At 38.1% G+C, this 18,850-nt stretch overlaps 1 protein-coding gene across 5 annotated transcripts in view; it reads left to right on the forward strand.

Moving 5' to 3' along the window:
• Positions 1 to 686: 686 nt before the first annotated feature.
• The window catches only part of EPHA7 (EPH receptor A7), a 168,263-nt gene continuing 150,099 nt past the window's right edge, over positions 687 to 18,850 (forward strand). For all 5 annotated transcript variants that reach the window (XM_007195968.3, XM_007195969.3, XM_007195970.3 and 2 more), the window contains exons 1-3: positions 687 to 998; positions 5,380 to 5,444; positions 9,040 to 9,709. In XM_007195968.3, coding sequence (XP_007196030.1) covers positions 902 to 998; positions 5,380 to 5,444; positions 9,040 to 9,709 — 832 coding nt within the window. In that variant the 5' untranslated portion in view covers positions 687 to 901. The remainder of the gene's footprint in view (positions 999 to 5,379; positions 5,445 to 9,039; positions 9,710 to 18,850) is intronic.

Raw genomic sequence — 18,850 nt, forward strand, 5'->3', positions numbered from 1 at the left:
GAACATAATACATTTGGTTACTTTTATTCTTCCAGGGATTGTGCTGGGTGGTGCCTAGAGCTAACTGCCTTTGGAGTAACAGAAAAAGAGAAGTAGTAACCCTTCAAGAAAGAAAAAGAACAAAGTTACCCGACCCGCGGAGGTTGTGACAACAACAAAAAAAAGTAAAAGGCACTTTACTTAAAGGCACAGCTCATTTCACTGTCCCGGCTCCGTGCTTGGTAGCTGAGAGATGGCTTGCATCCCCTCTGGTTTCTAAAGATCGCGAGGAGCACCGCTATAAACACGGCTGTAAATTGGGAGCGTTATTTTAGTATTGATTCTGCTCCACGAAAGCTGCGGTTGCTAAAAGCAAAGCTCCCACAGCAGCACGCACCTCGGTTGCCCTCCACGTCCTCCTTCTCGGACCATCCAGCGCCAGCCCGGAGCTCAAAACCTGGAGGGAATCCTGGACCCGCAACCTGACTCCGCTGGCCGCCGATTGGCCCACGCCCCGAACCCCGCCCCCAAGGCCGGGGCGGCCGTTTCGCCGGGACCCGCCCCCAAGCCCTGGGAATCGCCGCCTGGGAGGCCGGCTGCGCCTGCCACTCAGCCCGAGTGGCGGAGGCTCTCGGCTCGGAGCCCCGCCCCCCTCCCCCCTAATTGATATTATTGGAGTGTGGAGCAAGCGGCCGGTCTGCAGTCGGAGACTTGCAGGCAGCAAACACTGTGCGGACCAAAGGAGGAGAAAATTTTTTTTAAAAGCTAAACGTGGAGCAGCCGGCCGTAGATCGAGAAGGGGAATCGATGCGTGGAGCGCAATAATTTTTGTTTTTTAAAAAAGCCCCACATACTCCGGAGCAAACAGCATTTAAAAAGCTGCGACTCAACTGAAACCTAAGATAAAACCTGTTCATGCACCATGGTTTTTCAAACTCGGCACCCTTCATGGATTATTTTATGCTACATCTGGCTGCTCCGCTTTGCACACACCGGGGAAGCGCAGGCTGCAAAGGAAGGTAAGGTGATGGGAAAGCAAAGTTTGTTCTGACATTTATTTAGCTGTCTACCTGCAAGAGCCAGCTGGTCCGCGGGGTTGCCGGCCGCGCCTCCGGCGCCGGGCGACCCTCCCCCGCCGGCTCCCCGCCCCCTCAACGTTCGGGCCGCTCCTGGCGGGCGGGTGGCAAGCGGGCTGCTCCGAGACGCTTGCAGCCCCGCGCCCGGGGCCGTTCGCCCGACGGGAACGGGATTTCTGGCGCAGACTGTACAGAGGGCGTGAGCAGCAACGCAGGGCGGGGGGCGAAGGTGTGGGAACGGCCGGCAAGCTCATTCTCCGGGACCCCGGGCGGGTCAGATCTCTTCCTCTAGCCCTCTCCTCTTCCTCCTCTCGCCGTTCGTCTCCCTGGGAGTAAGCTGCGGCCGGAGTTGGTTGGAGACTGGGGAGTGCAGCCTCTAGTATCCTGACCAGCCTGCCGGCGAGCGGCTAGAGTCCGGAGCCTTTCTAGAGGCGCCGTGACTTGGGTGAACTCCGAACGCTCGGGTTACTAATGAAGTGCTCACTGCGTCCGAGGAGCCTGCGCGGGCCTGCGGCTGGCGCTCGGCCGCCTGCACGGAACAATAACGCGGCGGAGGTGAAGCAGCGGGCGGCGCGCGCTCCGCGCCCCGCGGGCCGGAGACATCTCCATTCAGCGCGCGCCGCGCGGGTCCCGGCGGCCGCAGGGACAGCGGCAGCCCAGCGGGCTCGGCCGGGCCGGGGAGGCAGGGGACGGGCTGGGGCAGTGCAACTGATCACGAGATGCCTCCCGGGCGACCAGAGGCCCCCAAACCTCTGCCCCACAGTCCGGCAGTTAAGGAGTACGAGTGGTCTAACCTTGAAAAAGACCTGGACCCCGAGGGCTAGCTCTGGTTGACAAGAGCCAGGATTCATTTGGGCAGCCAGATACGCCTGTATATGGCTATTCCCGCCCCCCCCCCGCCCCTTCTCCTTTGAACCATTGACAGAAAGTAAAATACCTTTCGGTGCCTGTAGTTGGAGCTGGGGAAAAATAAATCCTGTCAATGGAAACGTCTTGCTTCTGAGCAGTGTCACAATCTACCCACCCTCCTCCGTATCTTGCAGGCTGTAAGTCTAAGGTTGATTTCCCAATATTTAAAAGCAGACTACTAATAATTACTTGTTCCTAAAGTGTGGAGGATGGAGAAATCTGTTATCAGATTTAGGTCATGGTGGTCGGGAGTGGATACGTATCGGTACTCGCTTCATCTATCCCTGAAAACTTAGTGATTTAGTGCTGCTTTTAAAAATTCTCTTCGTGGACCCTTCTTCGGTCACTCAAAACACCCTCTCCCACAGCCAAACGCCATAGTCTACTCCTTGATCCAGCCTGACCTTCTGACCCCAGTTTCCACATCTGCAACCTGTGTTGATGCTGAACCCATTCAGAGAAAACCTTAACTTCCAGCTGTCGGTTTCGCGTTTGCAGGTGAACCCACATCTGATAGAAACACACAGCCATACACACCAAAGCCCACACTTCTACTCGCATGACATTAGCTATTAGGGACATTGAATCCTGGAAACTTGTATTGATGCCCCTGGAATAGCGGGACCCGAGGAAAAGTTTGCACCGCCGGGGCGAAACCCCGCGCGCGAGCTCGCACAGACCCCGGCTGGAGTTTGAGCTATAAATAACTGCATCACTAGGGGGAGAGGTTCCTGCAGTCAGAATGGCTTGCTCGCCCGCGTTCCTCTTCTGGGTGCGAAATACGTGGAGAGGATTCTGATTCTAGGAGGCCGAATTCTTTACGTGCAGAAGTGAGCTGTTTAAAAGGTGGGCGGGGGTGAGGAATGCGCTCCGCTTCTCGGTGGCAACGCACCCGGCGCGCCGCGGTGGCCCAGGGCTGCCGTTCTGGAAGCGAGCAAGCCCCGAGGCGGCGCCGCGGCACCCAGGGGCAAGCGCCGGGAAGCGCCTGGAACAGGTGCCTGGCTCTCTGGAGCGGATGGGGGTAGTTACAGGAAGAAGGGGCGCCCCCCTTTCTCCCCTTTTCCCGCACACGTTCTATCGGGGAGGTCAGTTCCGGCTACTGGGAGCGCGCGTGTTAAGTCAGTCTGACGTTTGGAGGCGAAGTGCAGCCGCTGTTTTTCCTTTCGTTAATGCCGTCGCCGCGCTCCCTCTGAGGAGACGCTTCCCGATAGCCTCTCTCCTCCCCCCGGTTCCTTCTGTAGCCAGGGCGCCACCGGCTCTCTGGAGTGCCCAAGTCTGGCGGAGGTGTAATGGATGCTTCGGCCGGCGGGCGCGCCAGTCTGGCAGCCCCTTCTCCGCCCCGCCCCGCCCCGCCGACGGCCCCGCCCCGGCTTCAGCCACTGCCCGCGCGTCTCCGGGCTGGCTCGGCCCGGCGCGACCCGCATCTCGCTCCTCGCCCTCGCCCCCACCCCCTGCATCCCCCACCCCGGCCCGCGAGTCAGAGCGCAGAGTCCCCGAACCCCGGCCCGCGTGCCCTGGGTCCTCGTTGGCCGCCGGGCTACGCCTCTGCGGGCGCGAAGGGAGGCTGGCGCTCGGTGCTCTGAGCGGGAAGGCAAAAGCGCGCACTTGCGGGCTGGTCCAGAGAGCGGACGGCGGTAGGGAGACACGCTGAATCGTTCGAGCTGGTTAAACGCTCAGGGGCCGGTTTCCCTTTTGTTTTATTTGTTCATTTGTTTCTCTCTTAACTTGTTTGCCATCACCGCCCCGCCGGGGTCCCTGGTTCCCACCCCAGGCTGTGCTGAGGGGTAACGGAAAGGGAGTAAACAATCATCACAGTGTTTAATTCACCCTCAAAAACGACCCAAGAAAGTTTCCTGGGTTTAAAATTCACTTGTCTCTTGTCACTGCGGAAGACCGAAAAAATAATAAGTAATCTCAAAAGGAAAGTACCTGGAACCCATGTTGTTTGTCCACGTTGAGGACAAAAACAAAATAAACTTTAAAAGTTACTTAATGTAAATTCAGTAATCTAAACATTTATGGCTCTTCCTAGTTCGAAGTACAACTTGGTATTTTAAAAGTGTGGCTTTGAAATTATAATTATTATTTGAAAGGGAGTCAAGTGTTTGTAACCAAGGTTGTGCTGTCATGGTCTCCCTGGGAATCTTAAGTATAAAACATTTTGGGAAAAAAGTGTTTCTATATCCATTTTCAGTTATAGGGAATAACCTTGACTAGCTTGAAGGAGTTGAACACATAATCAATTGTTTCTTTTCTTAGCGTAACAAATTTCGTTACCTTTAAAAACACATTTTTTCCCTCTGTTGGTCATTGAAAAGTTTATTTAAGCATGTATTTAATTTAAGTTCAAATTTTAACATTTTGCTGAGGATGATGGTAAGCGTATTTACATACTTGAAAATGTATTCACCATTATTTCTGGACAAATTGATACATTTGCTAAAATGCTATAGAATCATAGAAATATTTTTAAAGAATACAAACTCATGTAGCTCTGCAACCGGTTTGAGCAAAGAGTGAATGCTTTAGAAGGGGAATCGTCCTAAAAAGCAATAAAATATATTAAATTGGAAGTATGGTATATATTAATGTATGATATTTGCGTGCATTATCTTATATTAATACCATCAGGAGCATTAATTACATTTATATAAATATTAAGTGTATTATGCTTTATGGTAGCATAAAAGCAGAATACAACTGTTTTATAAAAGTCAAGTCAAAGTTTAAATATTCCATTTTGAGAATTACGTACTGCTTTGAAATACTGGGAAATTTTAAAAATAGACATATTGAAAACAAATGTTTGACTAACCCAATAATATATCTTGTAAGTGATAGGCAATTTATTTTTCTCATGATAACATTGCTTAATGTAGTTTTTAATTGTATTCATTTTGGCTTAAGAGAAGACACTGTGTGTGGAAAGTTTAAAAAAAAAATAAGCTCCAATTCTCAAAAGGCACTAGGAAGTACTTTTGGAAGAATAGTACAAATTAATGACTGGCTGAGGAGTAATAGGGAAGTATGCTTTATTATGTTAATGTTATTATATTTGACAAAGTTTAGAGCACTCAGTGGTTTACAAAATTCTTTACAACATATTATTACTATAGAATCAGTATACTTCACATATCAATTTTTTTACCCTTGCTTTCATGCTACTTTTGAGTTTTTTAATTTTAATATTTTAATTAAAAACTATAATGCTAGTGTTTTAATATCTTTTTCCCCTAAGAAAGTGGAATGTATTTGTAAGAGGTAGGTATACATTTCGTCATTCATTAACGTAAATAACTCTTTATTTTAAATCATAAAATGGTAATTATTTTAAAAATTAGATTGACTTTAATAACTTTTACAAACATGTTTTCATTTTTCATCTGACATTTAGAAATGCAACTTTCTTTTTCAGTACTACTGCTGGATTCTAAAGCACAACAAACAGAGCTGGAATGGATTTCCTCTCCACCCAATGGGGTAAGGGCTTCTCCTGATAAAATATCAACCTTTATTTTTTTTTAAGTAAGAAATAAAACCTTTTCCTCCTCCCCCAGTGGAATTATTCACATTCTTCATATTGAAACTGTTTTGATCTCAAATATCTTGTTCAATATTTTGTTGTGCTTATAATGAGTCATTGAGTTCTTTGAGTAGACAAGGTATATTTAGAACATTGGAAAATGGATAAAAAATGAGCTCTTATTGTGAGTGGGACCATACCTCAGGTTCCAGGCTATAACTGTTAACTAATTACAGAGAACATGCTTTTCAGGAACTCACCTAAACCTCTTTAGTTGCTTTATACTTCCTTAGTATCATCACCAAGTAGGTTGTATGTAGTTCTTTAAAACAGTAGTTCTTTAAAACTGTTTTCCTCTTTTGAAAAACGTTTTAGCATCATTCAAAATATACTTGAAAAGGTAACTAAAAATGTAATATGCTCAATATTTTAACATAAAATTTGCTCTAAAATATGATTTGGATTTTCTGAAATTTATATGTTGTGCTATCTGTTGTTATTAATCAGAAGTGATGGCAGAGTATGCACATATCAGAGTAAAAATCTGTTACCATAAATGAGTGAAAGCCGTCCAATAAAATTCTATGAAAATATAAGTAGATTCTAAAAAAATTCTGACCGTATGTTTCATATATCTGAAAAGATATATTACTTACTTAAGTTTAGTTCAGTGTCTATGTCTTCACGTCTTATTTTAATTGTGAGACAGGACACATCCTTCATCCCTGACTAAGGAAGGGGGCTCCAAGAAAGGTAAACGTACCCCATCGTTACTTAAGTTAATCTTCGGTACAATAAAAAGTCTGGAGTCAAAGAGCATGAAGTATAAGTGAGGATATAAAAAGTGTAAGAAACTTTGCAAAGACAAGAATGAAAGTCTGAAAGGGATTTTTGAGTATAAGAACATCATAAAATCAATATGTTATAAGCTAGAAGTTAAAGAATGCAAAATGTGAACAATGCAAATCTGTTTAAAGTATTTAGGTTTTTTATTAAATTAATATTTGAGAGACGCTTAAGGTCATATTGCAGCTATCTGTATTGGTCAGACAAAGCTATAAAAAATGACAAATATTTACAGATTAAATATAAAAAGTATGCTGAGTTTGAAGTATGAATGTCATACTTTTCTTGAAAGTGGAGTAGTTTCCATGAGTAAAATAATATACACTATAGGAAGACATTCGCAATAAAAAATGAAGCACCTTTCTTGCCAATGACAGATGTGACCCGTTTTCCACCATCCATCAATTAAAACAAATAGAGATACAGCATGGTTGGTTTTTAATCTCTAAGGGGAAGTAAACTGATATATTATTGTAATATTTCATCCATGTAATCCATAAAATTGATGAATTATGACTGTCTATGTTATCTTGGACTGAAATGGACATTTTATCAGTCCAAAGTATCTTGAGTTAACCGTTAACCCTACATATCTTTAGGAATCAACAGATGATATTAGAAAATGACGACTGACAATATATTCCATATATGAAATGGATTGGCTTACATGTGGTTAAATATCTAACTGGAAATAAAATGTTATTAAGATATAAGTGTCTAGAAATAACTTTATAAGCATACTATAAAAGCATGCTAGCCGAATTAAGACTTCTTTCCCAATGGTGTTGTTTGTAGAAATCACTGAGGTCTCTTAGAAAGTGAGATAATAAAACAAAAGTTACATTAAACGCATTTATTTCATCTCACTCTTTGTTATTTATGCAACAGTTATCTTGAAATTTTCCCCACAGGAGTAAATTTTTAATTAAACGTTAAAATTAACTGAGTTTCATTGGTAGTAAAATTGATTTTTCATACATTGAACAAAATAATATAATTGTTCTTGGAACTAGAAAAAGGAATTCTTGAGATATATTCCTTTCTAATAATTAGCCTTCGTTTCTCGTAACTAGGGAATTGTTCAAAAGAGCGCATTTATCCTTGGAGCTTTTCATTTTTTGGTAGATGCTACTACTAGTTTTACTTATTTTAATAATTTCAACCTAATTACGAGACTAAAATCTTCTTGTCCAAATGGAGGAATTTGGTTATATTTGGCTAAGGGCCATTCAAGCAAATTATAAGCAACTAACTGAAACAGGAAACTATGCACTCCATCAACTAGTCACAAACTCCAGTTGTGTTGAGTAAAAGCTGAACATGATAATCAGTTGTTTGCTGCATTTGAGGACCTTTGATGATATGTATAATAAAATTGTAGCAAATATATAATATGTCATCATAAGAAATTTCTGAATTACAGTATATTACTAATTTGTCTGTCTTGTTAGTTTTCTAAGAACTACTTTTAAAGTTAGATATTAATATTTCACAGAGCATTTAAGTAAATTGATTTTTTTGATCGAGTTTTACAAATAAAACTCATTACCACATGCTTATTACTTTATTTTCCCACCTGCTTTTCTTGAAACGATAGTTTAAATATTTCATGCTATGTGACTGGATTAGAATACTAATATAATTTTATATTTGGCATTTCCTATTGGGGAAGTGAATACAAGTAGGTGACAATTTCATTATTAAGGTATCATAAATACAAACTTGGAAATTTTGTAATAATGGTAAGAAGAGACATAACTGTTATCTTAGGCTTTTAGGTGAAATGAATTTATTAACTAATGAGCAATATAGATAGATTATACAAGACTTAATCTTTAAATTGTTGCAAATTTGGCTAAGCTTATTGTTTTCCTTTTTTGTGAAAATATATGAGTTTGCTGTAGTGTACATTATATCAGCATATGAATGGACATTTTTAACCATCTGATATTTTTCCTGTCAGAAAGCTTATTACTGAAATATGATCCAGCATGCTGATTTGCCATGTACATTTGTTTGTCTGCTGAAAGCAACTTATTTATAAAGATATATCACACTTTTATAACTACTTATTTATAGTTATGTGGCATTATGGATAGCATTATATATAACACTGCAATAAATAAATAATTCTGTAAAATGTTCCTCCCTTATATCTCATTTTGCAAAGATCGTAAAAGATTTAGCATTATGAATATCAACATGTTGTGGAATGCTTTTACATTTCAGAGTACTTTTGGCATTTTCTTCCCTGTGTTTTTAGGTACTCTCTAAGTTTAACATCAACACTTAAAATGTCAACGGAGTTATCAAGAACTCTGCCATGTATCTGTATGTATATGCATTAAATGGTAATTTAAGTAATTTTGTTATGTGCTTTAGTCTATAAAAATCCCAAGCTCAGTGGAGACATTGGCATAAGCAAACATGTAAAAAGCAACACTAATACACCAGCAAACAGATATCAAGCAAAATGAAAGATTTATTGTATGCATAAACAACACAAGCAACGAAAATGATGTTCTGGCACCAGGATGAAGCCGAACTGAGACTCTGTTCTAAAGGTTACAGTGTTCGTCAGGGTAGGAATTCACCTAGGCCTTTCAAAGATATGCATTTGTGCTACACTAAAGAGTCCTCATGCACTTGCAAAAGCCAAATGTTATTTTTTGCTGAATGACTGATGACCTTTTCTAAATTTTACAGTGGGAAGAAATTAGTGGTTTGGATGAGAACTATACCCCGATCCGAACATACCAGGTGTGCCAGGTTATGGAGCCCAACCAAAACAACTGGCTGCGGACTAACTGGATTTCGAAGGGCAACGCACAAAGGATTTTTGTAGAACTGAAATTCACCCTGAGGGATTGTAACAGTCTTCCTGGAGTCCTGGGAACTTGCAAGGAAACCTTTAATTTGTACTATTATGAAACCGACTACGACACTGGCAGGAATATAAGAGAAAACCTCTATGTAAAAATAGACACCATTGCTGCAGATGAAAGTTTTACCCAAGGTGACCTTGGTGAAAGAAAGATGAAACTTAACACTGAGGTGAGAGAGATTGGACCTTTGTCCAAAAAGGGATTCTATCTTGCCTTTCAGGATGTAGGGGCTTGCATAGCTTTGGTTTCGGTCAAAGTGTACTACAAGAAGTGCTGGTCCATTATTGAGAACTTAGCTGTCTTTCCAGATACAGTGACTGGTTCAGAATTTTCCTCTTTAGTCGAGGTCCGAGGGACATGTGTCAGCAGTGCAGAGGAAGAGGCGGAAAACTCCCCCAGGATGCACTGCAGTGCAGAAGGAGAATGGTTAGTGCCCATTGGAAAATGTATCTGCAAAGCAGGCTACCAGCAAAAAGGGGACACTTGTGAACGTAAGTAATGTGTGCTATTAAAATTTCACTTTGCACTTTCTTCTATATCAGAGATTTTAAGTAATAATGACTATTAAGTAATAATGACTATTTGAACAAGTGAGTCTGCTGTGTACCAGCAGCCCAATTGAGTAGATCTTAAGCAAAGTCACTATTGAACTTATCAATGATTCCCCATAGTGATATCTGCACTAAGGATTCAGTAAATATTGCAGTAAATATCGGCGATAATAATATTTGTTACTAAAATTTAATTGGCCCTATGCTTGACATAGAAGACAACAGTTGCACATTGGGCTACGAGATTTAAGAGAGAAGATTGGGCAGAGTGAGGTGAGATTAATCAGGATTTAATGATGTGTGATTCCTCCTGTCTTGAAACCCATGTCGTCTGGCCTTGTGGATAACAGGAAAAGGAGGTTAAGGGGTCTGCTAACAAGAGTTCTACTAATAGGCAAGACACATGCAAATAGATTTACAAACTTTTAGAATTATTTTTTATAAGTACTAAAACTTTGATTCAAAAATCATCAAATTTCCCTTGCTAACTTTCTAAGGTTGCTTCTGCCAAAGCCGTATTTCTTTCCTGGACTAAATAATAAAAGGAGTATTTCTCTGATAAGTCACATTATAGGTAGACCACAATTTTGTGGAAGTGGGCCAAAGTAAGTTTTAGTTATCGGAATACATCAGCTGGAAGTTTTCTGTTTGTTTTGAAACAATAATAGCATATGAATTAGTGAACCTTTTCCTTTGTATAGTAAAACTGGATTTTCTCTTACATAGCTTTATGTGGTCATAATAATTGGCCAGTATTTTTCTATTTAAAACTATGTCACAGGGACCTTCAAAATTAATAGATATTTTTCTGTTTGTGGATATCCTGAAAATATAATAAGGTTATATTACTTATGTCTCTTATAACTTAGAAAACATAATACATTCCCCAAAATAACTTTCATGTATTCTTTGTACCCCTAAGCCAGCTGCATAATTTTAATATTTGTACATCCTAGTTAATTTAGAGGGAATTGTAGCTAACAGTGATTATTGTAACTAAATGTTTTTGCTAATTTACTATGTGCAGATACTCTTCTGTGTGCTTTACACATACGAGTTCACTTAATAGACAGGTAACATTATCATCTCTATTTTACAGAAAATAAAATGGGGCTGTCAAGGGTAAGTTGCTGATTGCAGTTTCTTTAGTAAGTAATATTTGTCCTATCTTAGATTCAAGCTCAGGGTGTTCTGATTCCAGAGCCGGGACTTTAGCAACAGTGTTGCCCTGGTTTCCATCAGAAAGCAAGGAGAATCCTGGCAAATATTATTCTGTTTCATTGCTGAACTTAAATGCCTTGGTCCTAGTAGTTTGTTATGTAAATCACATTACTTCCCCATAAAATTCTCATTCTAGTAGAACATTTCAAGAAATAATTTAACAAATATTTAGATCTGTGTTGTCTAATAAGGTAGCCGGTGGCCACATGTGGCTCTGAGGTTCTAAAAAGTGGTGATTCTAAATTGATATGTGCTGCAAGTATGAATTACGTACTGAATTTCAAAGGCTTAGTACAAAAAAAAAGAATGTGACAAACATCATTAGTAATTTTCTATGTTACTTAGATATTGAAAGAATCATACATTAGATATATTTGGTTAAATAAAATATAATATTACAATTATTTCAACTGTTTCTTTTTACTCTTTTTTGATGTGGCTACTAGAAATTTAAGAATTACGTATGTGGCTCACATTATATTTCTACTGCACACGCTATTTAGGTGGAGTAACTGAGCAAATATATTTTTTCTGTCCTGGTTGAAGAGTTAAATACTTCATGTGGATGGTTGCTAGCATATAAAATGCCTATGACCCAGCACTCAATTATCATTCCTGCCATAGCTGACATTGTAAAGAGAACTCTGAGCTAAACAAATAGAGATGCTATAGGTTCTGGTCCCGTTGACCAGTTTAGCAGCCTCCTTTGACACTCCCTGAAGGAATCAAACCTGTCTACCCACTGTCCTCTTCCCCCTTCCTTCACTAGTATTTCTTAACAAGTAGAACATCCTGCACGTTCCACATGTGTAGAAATCAAAAACTGATGGAGATTTATCGCTACTAATAGGCAGAATGCTATTCCACTTGGTAAGTATAGAAATATTCTTTTTTTTTTTTTTTAATTTATTTATTTTTATTTTTGACTGTGTTGAGTCTTCGTTTCTGTGCGAGGGCTTTCTCCAGTCGTGGCAAGCGGGGGCAACTCTTCATCGCGGTGCGCGGGCCTCTCACTATCGCGGCCTCTCTTGTTGCGGAGCACAGGCTCCAGAACGCGCAGGCTCAGTAATTGTGGCTCACGGGCCCAGTTGATCCGCGGCATGTGGGATCTTCCCAGACCAGGGCTCGAACCCGTGTCCCCTGCATTGGCAGGCAGACTCTCAACCACTGCGCCACCAGGGAAGCCCCAGAAATATTCTTAATGAACTAATTAATTCAATGAAAAGGAATGTTTTTATTGACTGGAAATGTTTTTATTGACAAGTACTTGAAAAATGATGGTAGATTCAACAAAAACTATTATAAGAACATTTTAACAACACACTATTACACTTCAGCTGTGAAAGCAGCCGGTTTCAGTAGTATGGAGATTTTGATTGATGTGAAAGTGGAATTTTAAATGTTTGCACAATTAAAAACGGGACACATAAAAATACATAAAAATGCATATAAAAGGCCTTATCCACAAGGCCTTTAGACAATTACATTTGTCTAAAAAGAAACTAGGAAATAACATTAAAAGTCCTGCTCTTTTAAGGTTTAAAAAATTTTAAAGCAAATTATAGTCTCTTTTGTTTCATTTTGTGGATTTAACTCAATTGATTTCTACATTTACTTGTTAAGAAAAACAAACAGGAACTGTTTGAGTTCTACACTTCTGAGTATAGAATTTAGTAAGAAAAGCAGTCTTTAACTGCAGTAAAGAGATATATTTACCATGACGACTCCAATTTCTTCCAAATGAACAAAATCATCTCATTAAATGTGGTACTATTAAGATTATTCACATTCATTTATTTTGGTTTCGAGAATTGGAACCACATTTGAGTACCAAAATTATTGTCGCCTGCAAATTGCACCAAGGTACTTAAAAATGAAGTAAAATTAGTTCACTGTCATCTACTTTAATCTGCATTGGAATAGGTAGAATTAGGTATTAATAGTGAGAGTTCATTAAAAACATGTGATTAAGGGACTCAAGATGCCTCCTTATGGTTCAGCCGAAAAAGGATGTGCACACTAATTCAGGTAAATTGTCTATCGTGTAACGTTCTTAATTTTTAACCTTAGTGATGTTGACAAAGGAATTAAATACCTTATGCTTAACTGTGGCACTATGTTCATTTGCAAAAACACTTCCCTCCTGGGCATAATTCCAACGCATTGCTGTGAGAGTACTTGCCTCTGGAGTGAGTCCAGGCCTGCCTTTATAAGTATTTCTCCTGTTTCCTTTCAGTGATCCTGTTAAGAGTTTGAAAATAAATTCCAGTCCCATATAGAGGAAAACTAAAAGTGTTTGGGAGAGGATGCTAGTAAGCCCTTAGCCAAATGATGGTGGTTAGCTACTTAAAGGCAAGTTTATCTGGGCACTTTCTAGAATGGCAGCCCATTGTGATGTGTGTTAAAGTATAGTTTGAAATACGAACAACTGTGAAAACTGAACACAGTTTTGATCAGTTGATGGAAAAGCTTTTACTTCTTTGTGATTTTGGAAAAAAATAACTCAATTTTGAAAACCACATGTTTGTCAAATCTAATATGTGGAGAACTTGTCTAATTTTTTAATATAGTGATTTAAAGAAAACATTGCTTTACAGTCATTTAAAAATATAATTCCAGATAGCATGCTTCGATTGTCAAACAGTCCTTTTGAAAATATTTAGCACATCAGTTACATCACAACTTCTATGCACAGTAACCAATATATTTAGATAAAAAGTGTAGTCATTTTAAAAAATTGAGAGCAGATTTTAGTTTACATATATAAATATTTTTAGAAGACTAATAAATCATATTCTGAAATATAATTTGAAATTTTTAGAACTTTTGTACAATTTTATTCCATTTTAAAAGTAGAATAGTATTTCTCAAAGTGTGGAACTCGGTATTATAACTTGGATTTGTATAAGTAGGTTGTAGTTTACACTGAAAAATTATGTTCATTTTTTCTCATTTAATCCTTACCACACCGCTACGAGGTAGAAAGTATTATTTTTTCTTTCTTTGAATTTAGGAAGAAACTGAAGCTCAGGGATATTAATAAGTAGCAAAAGTGGATGAGAATCCAGGATCCTGTTTATCATTTCAAGTCTTTTTTCCCCACTGCACCACACTACTCCCTAAAATTTGTCCTGAACTTCAACCAGTGGATTTTAGTTACTGAAGAACTGATGAAACTTTATTCTAAGTAGGGTGACCATAAGTCTAGTTTGCTGGGGATAATTGTTTTACTTATTACGCTGTGTCTTTTTGCTTTCATAAGTGTTTTGATTTGGATGATAGAATATATGGTCAACCTAATTGTAAAAAATCCAAGGATGTAATGCAGTTTACATGCACATACATCAGAACATAGAGATGTGAGCTGCTTGCATTATTTATATTGCTTAATTTTAATTTTCTGAGTTAAAGATTTAGTAATTTTTTTGATGATTTCATGTAAAGGGGAACTCAAATAATCATAGACTTCTAATTTTTATTATAAGGAATTTCCCTAATAGTTTCTTCTTAATATTTTCTATTATCAAGTTAGCAGATACATCATTACTTTAATAATGTAAAACTTACAGACATATAACGTATGTTATATGTTACTTCAATAATTAAAACATTCAACTTAATAGCATTAATAATATTGAAATCTGTGTTTGTTGATTAGATTTTTGAAAACCATGTGTTTTTTTCACAGAAAAGAAACATGTAATTTGTACCATTACTTTTCATGATAACAAATGAGTTTTTGTGATACATAGTATTTATAATCAAATATATACAGAAATGTAAGGTACACTATAGGGTTAATAGCTCAGATGCTGGAGTCACAGAGTTTTTAAATTCTGGCTCAACAACGTACCAGGTGCATAAACTAGGACAATCTCTCTAAGCCTTAGTTTCCTTAAGTATAAAATGGGGCTAATAAAAATAGTACCTCCCTCATATAGAGTTCTTGTCAGAAGTGAATGAAATAATGCATGTAGAAACCCTAAGAATAGTATCTGGGACATAGCAAATAATCAGTGAATGCTTGCTATTATCTTAGTATTAATAATGCAACAAGGAGTTGGCTAAGTAAAGAAATTTCATGGGCTTCCCTGGTGGCGCAGTGGTTGAGAATCTGCCTGCTAATTCAGGGGACACGGGTTCGAGCCCTGGTCTGGAAAGATCCCACATGCCGCGGAGCGACTAGGCCCGTGAGCCACAACTACTGAGCCTGCGCGTCTGGAGCCTGTGCTCCGCAACAAGAGGCCGCGATAGTGAGAGGCTCGCGCACCTCGATGAAGAGTGGCCCCCGCTTGCCACAACTAGAGAAAGCCCTCGCACAGAAATGAAGACCCAACACAGCCATAAATAAATAAATAAATAAATAAATAAATAAATAAAAGAAATTTCATGGCAGTGAGTGAATGAACATAGATCTCAAAGGCCACAGATAGTTAAATATCCTTTAAGTCAGTAATCTCATTCCTGGTAATTTACCAGGGAAGATATTTCAGTGAAAGAGAAGAACTTTTTATATAACCTTTTTTTCCCTCCAGCAAAGCAATATATATAATTTGAAATACTGAAAATAACCTAAATGTCCAAAGTTAAGTGCCTCATCTTGATTGAACTTAGTCCTTAAAGTATCAACAATGTGATATAGGAATTTTAAATCATCTTATTAATAATTTTGAATGAAAAATAAAGAATAAAATGTATACACTGATATTTAGAATTAAGCAAAATATGCATAGGGAAAAGAATAGATGGGAACATAAATATCGTCACAATGAATGTGTCAGAATGGTGAAATAGTGGGTGATCTTCTTTTCCTGTGTTTTTAAACTTTCTTGAGCATTAACCTTTTTTAGCAATATAATTATGTTTTATGTAACCTGGTAGCTCATACAAAGACAACTTGAATTGTATCTCCAAAATATGGGTTTTTAAATTAAGTTAGCATCTGTATAAAATACAGGGCTCAGGCAATAGAACAGTAGTAAATGACAGGTATAGTTTAAATGATTTAAAAGCGGGGAGAGTCAAGGCATTCAACAAAAACAGGTCATAGATTTTGTTTGTTTTTAAATTATTAATACATGGCAAGAGCTGTTTTAAGTGTTTCACATGTGTTAATTCATTTAGTCTTACAGAGAGGTGTTCCTTACAGAGAGGTAAGCACTGTTATTACCCAGTTTAAAGGAGAAAAACATACTTAAAAGTATGTAAAACATAAAAGTGTTACATTTTATATGTTAAATCATATTTACATAAATGATATGTATACACATTTTTATGTAAGAAAACTAAAGCACAGCAAGGGATGGCTTAAGTACCCACAATCACCAAGAGCATAGAGTGGCCGACTGCTGTTTAATCAAGGCAGTCTGGCTCCAGAATCCCTGCCCCTAACCAATACAGTGGACCACATCTTTATAGATGAGCATTTATCTATCACAAGGAATTTTTAAAAAATAAAGTTTCTTTCAGGATGTCTTCATGGTGATACAAATCTGAGCGCTTTCTTTCATTTATAATAATTTCAAAATACTTATATCTCTGTCTTTCCCAACATTCTAAATATTTCATCTGCTTTGCCATTTTCTTTTCTATTCCAGTTCTTCTTTCATGGGGCGGTCAGAATGCACTTTGTAAAACACAACATAGACCCCGTTACTGTATTATTCAGAAAGCTTCAGGTTCCTAATGACCAATAAAAATTCACTGTTTCTTAGGGTGGCATTTAAATACCTCCTACTTGACCCTAGTATTCTTTTCTAACTTTCAGTCACATAATTTATCATCCTTGAGAGCCCTGTTCCCTCTTTGGTACTGACTGGTCTCTCGTTCTACCTGAAGCACATCCATAGATGTTTTTATGATGCCCTATTACTTAACCTTTGGTCCCAAATAAACAGAAAAACAAATAAACCATCATGACAAATAAACCATCATAAACCATCACAATTACCTATTGTATCTTAATCTCTCACATCCCCAACTTCTTCAGTGACCTCTCTTCCAAATTCTGATGGTAGATACTGGCTGTACCATTCTCCTGGTTTTTACCTTGCCTTGCCTTCTACCAGCAATGCCACCTACCCTATCTCAGGCTGTTGAAATTTTGCCTTTCCTTACATTTCAAATTAAATGGCACTTATACCTTGTTAAAAGATCTCTGTGGATTCTTAAAAGTACTTTGCCCTTTCTCTCTGGGGATCTTCATATGCGATCTGATTTTTATCAATGTTTGTAATTTCCTTTTACAGCTTCTAAAGCTTCTGAACAACCAAAACTTACTTATAGTATTCTACCTACCTACCATGGTACCTAGCACAGTTCCTTGCACCACCCAAGTCTTCCAAATAAATGTTTATCAAATTTCTTAAAGACTTTGAGAAATTTGGTTATACACTACCCACTCCCAAGGCAAATATTTTCTTATTTCAAATTCATATCACTAGTTAATTTCTTGTTGTGTAAGTCCAGTCTCTGTGATTAGTCTTAAGCTTTGTAAGAGAACCCTATATTGTATTTCATTTTGCTCATAGCATATAGCAAGTTGATATGCTAAGAATTAGCAAACATGAACAGGAGTCTGCTCCAGATATGGGGAATTTATTTCTATGAGAATAATGTAACTATTTATATTTATTCATTATCATATTCCCACTTTCTATTTGTCCATTGTCTTTATGTGTCTTTCCTTTTAACTACTCCATCTGCCTCTTTTAATGAACAAAAAGCCATTTCCCGCTTTACTAATGTAATATTTATGTCTTGAGAAAGAGAGTTGCAAGAGCCTGATACATTTTCTAAAATAAGAAGGTCTTAAAGCTTATTTATCTTATATGGGAAAGTAGCTTTTGTTTTAATAATATATTGGTCTTCTTCCAAATTATATATTGTAAATATTATCTTGGTTTGCAAAACAAATGAAAAATAAGAGAAACAAAACTGAGAAATCAGTCCCTAAGCTAACATTACACTCTATTCTATAAATTGGAAATTATGTAAATTCAGTATCACGTTCAAATATATTTCTGCTATTTCAGTTATAACTACATTACATTACAATTTTTATACTCTTCTTTAAATTATTCACTTTCAGAAGCTCGTAATACTTGTTTTCTTAAGACTTTGTCAATAGGTAATGTGCATAGATCTGGAACAAATGCCATCACTGTGTGCTCCTGTCTCAAATACCTTTTTCCAGGAGCAGCTACTGTTAATCAGTTTCTTCTGTCCTTTGCGAGATATTTGCTCATAATTCCTTAAAAAATATGGAGGATAATTGTGATAATAAGAATCAGCAAAATTTCCTTCTAGAACATTGTAGACTTCATTTAAAAATATACTGCTTTTTACTCATCTTCAATCAACACTGTATGTACCCACAGTACATTGAACATGATAACTATTCAAAAAATAAAGAAGGACAGAAAGAAGGAAGACCTGATGAAAGTTAGGAAAAATGAGGAAAGAAGGAAGGCAATATGAAATTAATATGTGCGATTTAACTTCCTATGATTTAGAAACTCAGTACATGACTTCAGAACATTTCTAATTATCCTTACTTTGGCAAGTATATGGTTACCCTTTTATATTTCTAGTGGAAGTTTAAATTGACATCAGTTTCTAGAAGATAATGTTAAAATATAAATCAGTGATACCTTAAAATGTTGCAATTAATTAGATTTTTTTTTTAATCGAGCTTCAAGCCATTTTCTCTAAGGTAATTATCACTAATCTACAAAAGCTTTTATTTATGATAATAGTATATATAATATAGTTATTTTGTGCAAATAATGTTATTATTTTAATGGGAGAAATTTAACCCAGCTGTGTATTTGATATTTTTCTCTATGGGCATAAAAATCT

Source organism: Balaenoptera acutorostrata, chromosome 14 (genome assembly GCF_949987535.1).
Source record: "Balaenoptera acutorostrata chromosome 14, mBalAcu1.1, whole genome shotgun sequence".
Classification (NCBI taxonomy): domain Eukaryota; kingdom Metazoa; phylum Chordata; class Mammalia; order Artiodactyla; family Balaenopteridae; genus Balaenoptera; species Balaenoptera acutorostrata.